This window comes from Neomonachus schauinslandi, chromosome 16, assembly GCF_002201575.2.
Source record: "Neomonachus schauinslandi chromosome 16, ASM220157v2, whole genome shotgun sequence".
Lineage (NCBI taxonomy): Eukaryota > Metazoa > Chordata > Mammalia > Carnivora > Phocidae > Neomonachus > Neomonachus schauinslandi.
The window spans coordinates 49,904,896-49,919,066 of NC_058418.1; the positions used below are offsets into that span (position 1 = coordinate 49,904,896).

Below are 14,171 nucleotides of genomic sequence, written 5' to 3' on the forward strand. Positions count from 1 at the left end.
CCTGGCTTGTGGAAGGAAGTGAGGAGCTTTGTGTACTTCCTCTTCTGAAGCCGGTGTCGCCCGTACCTTCCACACGGGACGCTGTGGACTGTTTGACGATTACAAGAGGACTCACCTGAAGTAGCAACTTCCTTTACAAAAATAATTTCTTTTCCAAGTTGAAATGAGATAGTATCAGCATTTGAGTCTTCAAAAAGCAAAGAAACAAAACACACACACACACACACGTCCAAGCCCATTATATTTTATAAAAAATAAAAAAAGCAATTATATTAAAGATTATAGGATGGTCTGGGTTACATAGATTACCTGGGGTGCTTTTTCCTTCATGACTACAAGGTAAGGATTATCCTTAGGTGTTTTTTCATTAAATTCAGCCTGCTCGAAAGTACAGTATGCTTCATCTCCTTATCGTACATTTTGAGCAAATGTTTCTTTTTTTTTATTCTTATGTTAATGCCCATACATTACATCATTAGTTTTTGATGTAGTGTTCCATGATTCATTGTTTCTGTATAACACCCAGTGCTCCATGGAGAACGTGCCCTCTTTAATACCCATCACCAGGCTAACCCATCCCCCTACCCCCTCCCCTCTAGAACCCTCAGTTTGTTTTTCAGAGTCCATCGTCTCTCATGGTTCGTCTATCCCTCCGATTTCCCCCCTTCATTCTTCCCTTGAGCAAATGTTTCATTTAATAATTGCTCCCTAACCCATCGCAGTAGAGTCCAGTGACTGGTTTTGTCCCCGCGCGAGGAGGAGTTGGTGGCGTCTGACTCGAGCACAGGCCGTGGTGGACCCAGAGAGCAGAGTTAGAAGGCCCGTCTCCCGCCGCAGCTGGCTTCAACAATGGAACCTCAATCGTACTTCCCAGAAGTTGCATCTTAAAATGTTATAAGCGGTGGAGAATGAAAGTCAATTTGGACACTTCTAAAGTGAGCCTCAAAAAAGTGCTGAATTTTCCCAGCGTGGTGTTCTGAGCACCTCCACATGACCTTGGGAGCATAAAGAATTTAATCTTTTCAAAGAGGCCAAGTAATATGCTACTTTTTAGAAAGTGAGAGCCAAGGTCGATCTGGAAAAAAAAAAAGTTTTGGGGGTTGGTGCTTGAATTAGAAGGCTCACACTGAAGATGCAGGCTGGAGCAGGCTTTCCATTTCTGGAAGCTCTCAATGGAATGGAGAAGTTTTTTTTTTTTTTTCTTTTCTTTTCTTTTTTTTTTCCCTCTTCTTTCAGACAATCCCTTCCTAACCACTTCTTAATTGACAGGAGTGGAAAATGCCTTGGGAGATAGGCTGGTGCTGGCCCCATTGGTTGTTGAGAAAGTAAAAGAAAGGGGTCTTTTTCTGGACAAGTGCGTGTGGTTCCCCGGTGGCCTCCCTGTTTGCTCTGCATCATAAAGAAGCCTGTCTTGAGCAGACTGCAGAGTGACTGAGGCCTCAGTCTTGAAAGGAAATCCTGGCCCAGCTGCGAAAACAATGAACTGCTCGGTAACATAATCCAGCGTGCTTGCAGATTCAGGGTTAGGTTCTCTCCTCTTGAAGTGGCTATAAATTAATCCATCAAAGTGAAAAAGGCCAAACTTCAGGGTAAACCTTTCCACTTGCAAACAGCAGAGACACTTTGGTTCTCTTAGTAATACTGCTGTGCGTGTGGCATTTAAGAGGTGACACCATGGGAGTGTGTGTGTGTGTGTGTGTGTGTGAGATTTGTTAGTTATGAAAGTTTTGCCCTCTGAAGAGCATAAACGTGGGCCAAATCCCATGTCCTGGGTTTGAGATTCTAGAGCTGTCGTGTTCTTCCCTGTATTAGTGCCAGTGAGCGAGAGAGGCTGTATCGCCTCGAGAGCCTTAAAAAGAGATACAGGTTTCTACATCTAAGAAGCTGGATTTAAGAATTTTTTTTTTAACTGGGAAGCCTTTGTTTTTTTGTTTCTTCTGTTTCATGCTGTTTTATTTGTCTTCCTAAGGATTTGGCCTGCGTTTATAAAAGTACTATGTATGCTTTGTTAAAAAATCCGGTGTGGCATCACTTTCTTCTTGAATCGGCGGGGAGGTCTTTGTCTTTGGCCTTCATAAAGTCTCCTCTCTAAACTTCAGCACTGTAGCCTTTCAGAAATGAAAGAAGAAACTCGAGCATGACTTGTAATGGCTAGGGTGTTAAGACCATCCCTTGTAAAAGGACTCAACTGGTTGAAAGCGTAGAGGCAGGGTTCAATTAAGTCTGTACTTGTACATTGTTGACCTTGGAGAATGTGGAGAGAAACGTTATTTCTGCGGATTAGTTATCCCATCTGGTAGGCCTTACGCGGAGAACTGTTTGTGAAAGCAAAGGATGGTGTTAATTCTGAGCCCTGTGATGAAATATTAAGTAAGAGAGAAGGTAATTTGATAATGAATCACAGTTTGGGGACAGATTCCATTAAGTAAGTATGTTTATATACTCAAGTAGCTGAAGAGGCCTAGGTCCTTTGCCTTGACAAGATGACACAGAAAAGAAATGGGCGTTGTTGGTAGGCTGTTGGCACTGAGGCCTGTGGCGTGGGGATCATTTCTGTCTTTCAGAAGGATGACAGCTTAGTAAGGTTTGGCTTAAATCCTACAAATGCCAAAAATGGAAACATACGTCGTAAGAGACACAAACAATAGGTTCTATCAGTCGGTGGAATAAGATACAGTACAGTCAGCAGACAGTTGGGCAGGTGAGTGGTGTTCCCAGTTGGGTTTTTCCTGTCCTCCTCTGTGTGTGTGTGGCTTTGAACTCACCTGCCGTGGACTCAGGCCTCCGCACCTCCTGTTTGCCCTTTGATCTTGTGAGCGCCAGAACCCACTGGGCCTGTGGTTCTCTCAGTGATGCGACAGTGACGGTGACTGTCCTGGCGTTGCTGTATTTCCTGCAGCCCCGGACTCGAGGTGTAGTGGTGCTCCCGTGTCTTCCTCGCTTTCTTCTTTGGTCCTTCTCTAAAAACCAGGATGCTAGAAAGTACCGTATTCTCTTCCCTTTCTCCCTTGCCTCGCTCTCTCTCTGTTAAAGCTTGTAAAGGCCTGTGAATGATCAGACGCATTCCGTCGTTCACTTGTAGTCTTACTCTTACACATGTACACGCGTGTGCTAAAAACGGAAGTAGCATCTGTGTGGGCAAATGCAAATGAGTCTTCCCAGTCCCTGGCCAATAGCTCACGTGCCCAGGGGGTCAGTGTTAGTGCAAATGTAGACACACACCACCCCTCCCTTCGTGTGTAGCTGAGGAGATCACCCATGCATGCCGTTCTGCACTTTGATTTCTTTTTCCCTTCATAACATAGCAGGAGATGTTTCCCCTCTCTCGTGTCACCTGGTTCTGTTTGACTACAGCACGGCCCTTTGTTCTGGGCGCGCCACTGATTCACTTCACATAATTGTTGGGACGTTTAGAGGGGCTCCCGTTTTTTGGCTGTCGCAAGCAGTGCTTGTTGAACATTCCTCTCGCGTGTTTGCTCCTGTGGGCAAGTGTATTTGTAGGACACGTTTCTGGATGGGGAACAACTGGGTGAAAGGGCGTGGCCATGTGCACTTTGATGGAGATAGCCCAGTTGTCCCCAAAGATGTTGGGTCACTTTGTATTCCCCTGCTTCCCCCCACCGTTAATATATGTGGTTGCCTGGTTCGCCCACACCCTGACCTGCATGGACCCTGCTCCATCGAGTTGCCCTTACAAAGCTGTCTTCACTGGGGCTGCCTCGGACCATGTTTAATCACAGTCTCTTTGGGCTCTTTTCTCTGCGATTCCTAACACGCGGGAGTTGGATGCACTGTCAGTGGCAGGTCGGGTGAGAACTTACCTAGGCAGCCCAGCGGCAGCACAGCAGGCAGCCTGGGGTCCGTCTTGTCTCTTGAGAGATCCCAGGTAGTCACTCGGAATTGATTCTGTAGTTACGGAAAAGTTCCGGCCGCAGCGTTATACTGCCCCAAGCACTGTAGTGCAGCCTGGCCGTATATCAAGAAGATATCCCACGTGAACGGGCCGTTTCCTGCCTCCGTATCCCCATCTCTCAAATTGGTGTCTGTCTTTGGTAAATATTTATATTTGAGGCCTGTTTATGTTGTGAGGGGTATTTAGGAACCTCTCTATAGGACTTGTTACCAGCTGTGTATACCACACACATTTAAAAGCAGGGCAGGTTATGACTCACTTTCCCCTGGAGAGGCCTGGATAGTCTTGTAATTTATTTAGAGCTGGCAGTTGCAGTGAGGATGGAGTGGGTGTGATTTCTGACTCTTTGGAACTCAGGACTACGGGATTGGAACGGCGTGGAAGGTAAACGTGATCGGTCAGGCGATTCAGGCAGCCATAGAAACAGCGGTGTGGGTTATCTGGTCCCTGCACTTGTGGCGTTGACCTTGGCAGTGATGGCCAGTGCGTATCCTCGAACTTCCCCCGAGATATGCCCTTAGAGCGTTCGATTTCAGTGTTCCTGTAGCTTCATTTACGTGAATCAGATGGGTTTGGGAAGTATGGTCCTTGTACTTACAGGGAGGATGTGGGAGATGCTGAAAGCAGTGGTTTATTAACACGAAAATTGTCCCCAAATTTGAATTTCCCGCAAATCTAGTTCAGGATGAAGGCTTCTCTTCTTGTTCTGTACCTGACGGTAGAGCTCCGGGTGGGGCGAGTTGGCTGGTGCTGGAATGTTCCACAACTTGTTGATTGTTTCTCAAGATTGCTTTAGTGGTGCGTTGGGGGGTGGAGGATCACTATCTTCTTGGCCTTTTAATTGTGTGCAGTTAAAAGTAACATTTGTCTCCAGTGTTTCTCAATTATAAATTAATAATAACAACCCATTAAAAATTACGGGTGTTGTAAGCCCCGACTCCTTTGGGCATCTTAATAAAAATGATAATTAAAACCATAATTTACAGTAAATGGGGACACTGCCCAAGTAAATCCACAATATGGAGAAAATTAAAAAACTCAAACCAGAAGGAGCCTTCCCAGTGTCGGGGAAAGAACCGGCCTTGTTCTTAGCTCCTACTTGATTGGAGACTTTGTGGGGACTGGGTTCCCACTCTGATGTCCTTTGTGCCTGAGGAATCTGTGACTCTGTCCACACCTATCCGTCCTGCCAGTGAGTCTCACCAGGTGAGGTCACCTGCTTCGTCTGCCCCCTCCACCACCACACACAAACCCGGTCCTCCTTTGTAGTCACTGCCTGGATCAGTCAACCAGTGGCCAGCCTCTCATGTGGCCAGGCCGGCGTCTTTGGAGACTTGCTGTGCCCCCTCAGACGTAGACTCAGACTGTCATCAGGCTTTGGAGAGCTTTGCTTCCCGAATTATTTTCTCATTTTTCCCTTATCTGTTCAGCCTCAGAGGGTACCTCATCCCCTCCTGGCTGGTCACAAGGCTTCAGTGTCTTCAGCTCAGTCACTTTCTGCATGACCACCAGAAGTATCTTAAATGGATGGAATAATAATTATTATAACTATATAATATGTGTAACTATATAATATGTAATTATATAGCTATAATACTGATTGTAATTATTGTTATTCACAGTGCTGCTCCCTGTTGCCTGCCAGGGCCCCACAGTTTCTGCTTATTGGACAGGTGTTCATCTCCCATCCGGTTCCCTATTCTTCCTTCACATGGGGCCTCTTGCCAATCCATGATCTTGTCTTGCCATGTATCCAGCCTTTCTTTTTTATGTCCTCTGGTCACAGCATAGCTCTCGCCCACAGTTTCTGCTACCGCTCAGTGGCATTTGGGAAATGCCAAGAAGGTGGGTCACAAAATGTGCACCACATATATCCTAATTCCTGCGGGTGCCTGAGTTGTCACCCTGTGTTTCTTTGTGTAGGGTTGAGCGCTGCCGCCAGGCCTTCCAGGGGGTAGCTGGCGTCCTGATCTTCTTATGCTTGACAGAGTGGGGCTTGACAGGGTTTCAGTCAAATCTTGAGCAGGTCAGTGTGACACATTCTTTGAGGTGCAACAATTCGGATGTGAAAATTCTGATTGTGGCAGTTTTGTGGCAAGGCTGGAGTATTGTCTCTAGCGTGAATCTTACCTGTATAATGTGCGTCTGAGCATCAGATGCCCGCAGTGGTCTGGCAGGTGAAGTCAGCAGCATGGGTGGTGACCGGGGCCAACAGGAGGGCACAGACCCCATGTCTCTAGCCTGTGGCAACCGTGGGATGGGGGCCCAGTGTAGTCCACTTGTAAGCTTTTTCAGAGATGTTGGACATCCGCCCTTAGATATGTCATTTTCTGGGCTTTTAATGCTGGTAACTAATTCATATGAGGAAAGAAGGGAGGAAGAGAGGGTGGGAGGTGGAAGAGGGGAGGAAGGAAAGGAAGGGAGAGGAGGAGGGAGGGAAACAATGTTTGAGCTGAACAAAACAGGCCACGGGTTTGATTTATCCCGTGATCACCAGCCTGTAACCTCCATCTTGAGAATGAAAACTTGTGTGAGACAAGCGGGTATTTAGTATTTTTTTTTGGGGGGGGGGTATGTTTTCCCTTTTATGGTACTTTAATGTTTGTATGCAGAGCTTAAAACTCGACAGCAAGATATTAAACCTTCGTGGCCACTTAATCTTCCTGATTGGATCAGATGTAACAAGTGCTGGAAAGCAGATGCTGCCCGTTGTTCTAAAATGTCTTCTTCTATTTTCTTTATATTATTAGCTTTAAGTATTCTTCTGAACGCACTCACCACCTCCATGCAGTTAAGCTGGTTCAATTTAAACATTGTCATAAAGTTAATTTTTTATAAGATGAATCAGGTTATTAAATTTAGTAAACCATTGCTTTCATTATTTTGCACAAACTTTGGCACTCTGCAGAATTGGCTCAGCACTACTACATTTAGCTAATTAAGCTGGTCATCAGCCGTGGTATTAGGAGCATGAGGGATGCTATTCTACCTACTTGAGCAGTAGGTAGCATTATTAAACTTTTTTTTTTCTTTTCTTTTTTTTTTCCTTCATAAAACTCCACACTCTAGAGATACGGTTTACTAGGAGAGTGTTATTGTCCTTCCTGTTAAACCTTCATCTTTTGAAATATCCATGCTTTGGTTTTGGCTCCAAAGGCACTTGTAAAGGATAAGAAAATGGAGCTATCTCTCACAGCTTTTAAAAGGAGACCCGCAACGTGTAACGTGTTGCTCAGATAAGGGAAGACGTAAGAGCCAGAGGGTCATTTTATGCGACGCAGGTAGATGGCTGAACTGTAACCACAGGCAGGGATTCTGTGAAACAGAGAGGGTGCAGACTTGTGGCTGCAGCCTGATGCTGTCATCACGTCGGGCGCCTTCCTTTTTGTAATAAAAAGTCCTTTGCCGTAGGTCATTTTGTCAACTGAGATAGTGTGACTTAAACAGGTTTGTTTGGGAAGATAAATTTTTTTTTTTTAAGGATTTTATTTATTTGACAGAGAGGGACACAGTGAAAGAGGGAACACAAGCAGGGGGAGTGGGAGAGGGAGAAGCAGGCTTCCTGCCGAGCAGGGAGCCCGATGTGGGGCTCGATCCCAGGACCCTGGGATCATGACCTGAGCCGAAGGCAGATGCTTAACAACTGAGCCACCCAGGCGCCCCTGGGAAAATAAATTTTGATAGGAAACGGACATGCTCTTCCCCACGGATTTCTAGCTGGTGTCATTCAAAACCGCTGTGAGCCCTGTCTTTGCAGGATCTTAATAATTATTCATTGTTAAAAAAGGAAGTCAGAGGGCCATCAGTGTTGTTTGAAACAACTTGGATTGTTTTGCAGTAGTCCAGAATTGTAGCCTATGAACAACCTATACGACCCTGGCAGGTATTTGTTGAATCCCACTGGGTGTTAGTCCCATGGGACACAGGGATCAAAAAGGCACAGATTCTAAGGAGTTTATATTTGAACTTCTAAATTCAATAGATGGAGCCTCGGGGTCAGCCTGGCCCTGCATTGTCTCCATGCCCTCTCGGCCCCTTTAAAAGATGGTTGCTAACGAATGACCAAGCATTGTGTCCGCCATCTTTCCCAACATAATTTTTTTTTTCTTTTTCTATCCTCTGATGAAAATGTGATGAAAAATATTATTGATAATTGCTCTGACCTGGACATTTCACAGGGACGCAGAGTCCACCATCTCAACAAGATCTTCTGGGAGTGCAGGTGAAGTCATTTTTGGCCACTTCACGTTCCCTCCACATGGCCGTCAGCATTTCATTAGTCTGATTGATGTAGCGCATCAGTCAGCAAGATTTCGTCCTATGCCTGTCCCCATCCACCCCCGCTGGGCTACAAAACCTGGTGTTTTACTTATTGCCTCAAGAAGATACAGCTTCAGTCTGCTTTCATTACATACACCAAGGAGGTTGCAAACTGATGTAGATGTTAAGTATTTCAGATTGGAATTCCTTTGGGCATCATGTTAGCATCAGATTCAAGTATAGGATGTTGTCCTTAGATAATGGTAAAGTGAATATCTCGGGATATAGAACTTGGCATTATCTGAAAAATAACTCGTTATCTCAACAGTGAAGTTCACGTGTGTTCCAGAGCCAATATTCACACAAATGGAATGGTGGGTCTTGTAGCTAATTTCTTCAAATTCTGGTTGATATTAAAGCCAGTCAGCTCTTGGGTTGCTGCTGGGAGCAGATTGAGGAGAGATTGTTAACTTTTCAGTTGTAATGACTGTGCTGTATTTGATAGATCATACAAATCACAGAGGAGACACAGGAACTTTACACCAAAGATATTGGAAAGAATGGGAATTAACACTTGTTTTCCATCTACTTTTGTTATATTAGGCTCTTAGTGTAAGTTAACTACTTACTCCTCATTTTAAGAAAAGATCTCAGTTTCTGATGGGGTTAAAGGCATAGTCCACAGCTTATAAATAGCTAGAGCTGGGGTCAACATTGGTATGTCAAACTCCTGAGTTTGAGTTTCCCACTGTGATCTGTGCTGGCTTCCCCCGAGAGCTAGTTTATATAAATAGACTGGCCTCCATGAAGATTAGATATATGGAAGATATGAATGAGTGAACTTTGCTAGACTCTTTCACATGGCAATCTCCGTAAGATAATGGTACTCTGATTTTGCGTACATATAAACAGTATCTTGGAAACAGTCATCTGCGGTCATTTGACATGGCTTTGGCTGAATCACATTGCTGCTCCCTCTAGTAGGACTGGTTGGTTTGTTGTTTGGTGCAGTTGTGTGGTCTTCCATGGAGCTTACAAGAGGTGCCTGAGAGCAGTGGTGTAGGCTTTAGGCTCTGGAATTAGACTTTATAAGAGTTCTAGTTGTTCCACATTCTTGCCAATGTTTGGTCTGGTCATTTTAATGTTTAGCCATTGTAGTAATGGGAATGTAGTAGTATCTAATTGAATCTTTTTAATTTTATTATTATTTTTTTAATCTCATTGTATCTTTACACTTCCCTAATGACTAAAGAGTTTGAGGCTTATAAAACAGTTGAGTTTTTTTTGCTTTTTCTATTATGTGGAAGAAGTTTTGGAAGATAGGTGTTTTTATTTTCTTAAATGTTTGGTAGCCTTTCTGTTCAAAACATGGATCCAGAGTTTTAATTTTGAGGCTTTTCTTTAAATATATAGAATTTTTCCTAGATTATGCATTGTTATTATCAACAGAGTAATTCTATGTATTCAAAATTTGCAAGCTATTATTGTTATCATTTCTATTTTTCCATAAATTTACCTTTGTGTTACTCTTTGTTACTTTCCGCACCTCCTGATTTCGAGGGTCGTTTTCCTCCTGCTTGAAGAGCATCCTTGAATGTCTCCTCTAGGCCAGATCTGGCCATAGATGGTGACATAGCCTCTCAGCTTTTCCTTTGTCTTGTTTGGTTTGTTTAAAAATTTGTTCACCTTTACTTTTGAAGAATACCTTCACTGGGCATGGCAGCACCAAAGCTGGCTCATCTCTCTTGGCTTTCCCGCTTTTCCGGGTCCCCAAATCCTCAGTCATAGTGTCCCTCTGATGCCTTCAAGGATGTGTGCATGTGTGTGCATGTGTGTTGTTTGGTGTAGCTCTTCTAATTGTTCTCAGTGGGAACCCCGGGCTGCCATTTTTGGATGCATGTAGCACAGTGCAGAGTGCATTGTCCAGAATATAATAAAAGTGTTGTATGTTTGTTTTCCTTTGCAGGTCTGTTTTTTCTTATTATAATGAGTGTGAACTCTTCAAGGGCAGTGGCCATGTCTGAGTCTTTATACATCCTTATTCTTTATATTTAACACAGGATCTTCTCATTAGGCGGTTGTTATATATGGTGGACTGTGCTGTGAGCTCTCCTATGGTTTGTCCTACGCCTTGGGGATGGTGTGTTCCTGGGCTAGGTTTTCTCAACCTCAACAGTGTTGACACTTCAGGCCAGATGATTCTTTGTTGTGGGCACTGTCCTGTGCTTTGTAGGGTATTTTGTAGCACCCCTGACCTTTACACACTAGAGACCAGTAGCACCCTGTCCCCAGTCATGACCACTGAAAATGTCTCTAGACATTTGCAGCTGTCTACCAGGGGACAGATTGCCTCTGGCTGAGAGCCGCTGGGGCAATGTGCGCGGTGCTCAATAAAGGCCCTTCAGGTGAGTCAGTGTTTTGCATTGTGTCTTCTAATGTTGACTTTCCTTTAAACCATAGGGTTTGAAACTGCCAAGTCTTTTGCCCTCCATGGTGCACACGTGATCCTTGCCTGTAGGAATGTGACAAGGGCCAATGAAGCTGTGTCACAGATTTTAGGAGAATGGGTAAGTAAGCCCCTGACCATTTTTTTTTTTAAATTGTCAAATACACATGCTGGGATAAACACATGGAGGTTTTAGTGCAGTGCATAAAGTTTATTGCTCTTCAAATAACGTTTTCTTTATTTTTAAAGTCATATTCGCTGTGTTTATTTTATGAATGAAAGGACAGGCAAGCCTGTATCCATACATTGTTTATGGTTCATTGTCAATGTCATCTGCTTTATTAGTCAGAGGTTTGAGAATGTTCACTCATTCCTCTCATTTATTAAGGAAATAAAATGTGGTTAACGCCCATGCATACACCTAAGAGTTTGTTATGCTAATGGTTTTTAAGATTGGAAGGGGGTGGGCTTTAACCCTCTGTTTTTTACTTTTCACTTTTCTCTCTCTGCGTGGATGTTGGTGCTGATACGTCTGCGCACAAACATTTATCGAAGGCCTGCAGTACTCTTGAGGCTGAGGATGTAGCATATCAAACAGAACAAAATCCCTGCCCTCCCTTGGGCTTACTGTCTAGGTACAGAGAAATGGACCATAAGGGATAATTAGATTTAATATTTAACACCCTGCCGGATTGTTATAAATGCAATGAAGCACAGTGAAGCAGAGAGATGGATGAACAGTTACAGTGTGGGCTATTTTAGTTTGGGTACTTAGCAGAGAACTCTCTGAAATGGTGACATTTGATGTAAGACTTGAATGAAGTGAAGTAGCAAGCTGCGTCAGTGTCGGGGACATGCTTTCTAAGTGGTGGGAACAGCATGTGCCAAGGCACAGAAGTAGGAGTGTGCCTGGAGGATTCAGGATCAGCAGGGAGGCCAGTGTGGCTGGAGCCAGATGGCAGGGGCAGAGGTGACAGAGGTGCTGCGGGGGTGTCCCTGCGGCCCCAGAGCCAGTGAGGAAGAGTGTATAGACTGTGTTCGTTTATTTGCTGGTCATTCACATGTTTATGACGTGTACCCTGTCATGGGTACTGGGGGCTATACTGTCTCTGTACAGCTTTTACCCCAAAGTGGAAGTCAGATTTAACCAAAAACACAGAAACATCAGTGTGAACCTGAAATGCTGGTACTAGGTACTAGGAAGTATGTAGTACTCCCAAACGGTGAATAAGGCCTGGAGGTGGGGGACATTTGGAGTCTCTGAGAAGGAAGCGACCTGGGGGAGGATGGAGAAGGTCAGACTGGGCAGAGGGAGTGGCCTGTGTGTGCATCCCTGGGAGGAGGAAGGGAAAGAGGAGGAGGAGACCCTCGTTTGGCTGTGAGCGGAGCATAAAGGGGGTTGGACAATCCTTCCCAACGCTGTCTTTGTTTTCTTCTTCTTTTTTAAAGATTTATTTATTTGAGAGAGAGAGAGAGAGCAGGAGGGGCAGAGTGAGGGACAGAGGGAATCCAAAGCAGACTCCATGCTGAATGCAGATCCCGACAGGGGGCTCGATCTCAGGATCCTGAGATCACGACCTGCGCTGAAACCAAGAGTCAGACGTGCCACCCAGGCTCCCCCCTCTCCTTTTTAAAAATTTTTTATTTTTTTTTTATTAAAGATGTCTTCGTTTTCTGAACACTGTGGAAGATTTCTTGCCATTGGAAGAAACAGACCATGATTCCTTTAGGACAGTGTCTGGTGTTCTAGGCTAAAAAGTTATCAAAGTTAAGAAAAGGAAGATTTGTTTCTGCTTTTTTACAGTATATTTCAAATGAAATATTTCAAATTCAGTATATTTCAAATGAACCCTTGTCTTGAGTTCTCTGAATTCTTTGAGTTAAATTGAAAAAAAAAAAATACAGGGCCCATTTTCTTTTGATGATCTTAGTATCCCTGTAATGCTTAAGTAATAGCCTGTATTAGGTGAGGTAGTAATCACCTTCAGAGATGTACAAGGCGAACAGATTGTAACATGTGCATAGGGACTGAATCTTCACACAGGTCTGGGAAGGTAGAAAATAAAAAGCGAAAGTCCCTCCCAGTCCTTCTCTTGGAAGGTAAATACTATTAACCATTTCTTATATATTCTAGCAAACATACACATGCTGTTACATACTTTGAATTTTTTCACTTAATACCATTAGGAGATCTTTTCTTATCAGTGCATATAGGTCCACCTCGTTTTTTCACTGCGATATAATCCCCATCATGTGCTTGTGCCCCAATTTACCTGAGCAGTGTCCCTTTTGGTGGACTTTGAGGTTGTGTTGTTTTGCTATTCCGAGTGATGCTCTCTTAAAGTTCGGTCTCCTGTATTTTCACCCAACATTGGGTCTAAACTGTCCTGCAGTGAGCATTCTTCATATATACTTTCATGAGTGACATAGGGCAGAATCTTAGCAGTGGACCCGTTGATTCAAAGGGTCTTTGTATTTAAAATCTTGGTAGCAGCTTCCCAGTAGTCATCTGGTGGGATCGTAGTGGTTTCCATCCCCACTGTCAACGAGGAAGACGACCATTATCTAGCAGCAGAGAGTGTCAAACCTGTACCATTTTGCCCATCTAGTGTTAGACTGGACAAAATGGAATTCAGTGGCCCTAGTGATAATGTAAGAGCCATATTGTACGATGATAGGAATATTTAAACCAGTCTTGGAAGGTAATACTAAAACATAAATGTTTATGCATTTTAGAAATGATCTTCTTCCTTCCTTATGTACGAGCACACGTACATCTCTATTTAACCCATTATCACCATTGTTTGATGCAGAGAGGCAGCAAGTCTTGGGTGTTCCCTATTTACCTGTGGGGCCTTAGCGAGCCTTTCCGTCTATTTTGTGTCTCCCATTTCCTCACCTCTGACAAAGAAGGTCGAATGGCATGAGCATAAAGACCCACCATTTAGTTTCTCTTTCTTGCATTTGAAGCCATACTCGGGTGTCTGGGAGTCAGTCCCAGATGACACAATGCATCCTTGCCTGCGTTCATTCTACAGTATCAGTCACTTGACGTCGCCTGGCCATCCGTGCTCCCAGAGAAAGAGTTACCCCAAAATACTCGCTGTCAGACACATGAGTAAAGGAAATGGGAACAATAACAAAACTAATACTCGCATGGCATTTCAAACATTTAAATCAAATTTTGTAGGTTGCGACTAATCTCTTTATCATGTCTCATCTCTTTGCTTCTTCCCTGTGAGCACCGTTCTACCCTTTCCTCAGCCCCCTTGACTATGATTGTGGAAGCTCAGGTCTGGTGCCCAAAGCCGGTTCGTGTTGTCGCACTGTCTGCAGAATGTGAGGTGTCTGCAAACCTGCCTTCGTGATCTGCGTGAGCCCCCTCACTACCCCACCGTCAGGGAGTGCTGGGCTAGCTTCCTGCAGGCCCTTCCCTACCTCATCTCTGTGCAGGCACTTAATCTGGCACATCATTGAATACCCCCTTCTTGTGTTTCTCAAGGTCAATTTGATTGACTCCAGTTTTTCCAGCTGCTAGCCAGCTTGAGCATG

General features: G+C 44.2%; 1 protein-coding gene across 1 annotated transcript in view; it reads left to right on the forward strand.

Annotated features, from left to right (window-relative positions):
- The window catches only part of WWOX (WW domain containing oxidoreductase), a 956,041-nt gene that overhangs the window by 37,550 nt on the left and 904,320 nt on the right, over nucleotides 1–14,171 (forward strand). The window contains exon 5 of the mRNA XM_021705703.2: nucleotides 10,634–10,740. Within this exon, the coding sequence (XP_021561378.1) occupies nucleotides 10,634–10,740 (107 nt within the window). The remainder of the gene's footprint in view (nucleotides 1–10,633; nucleotides 10,741–14,171) is intronic.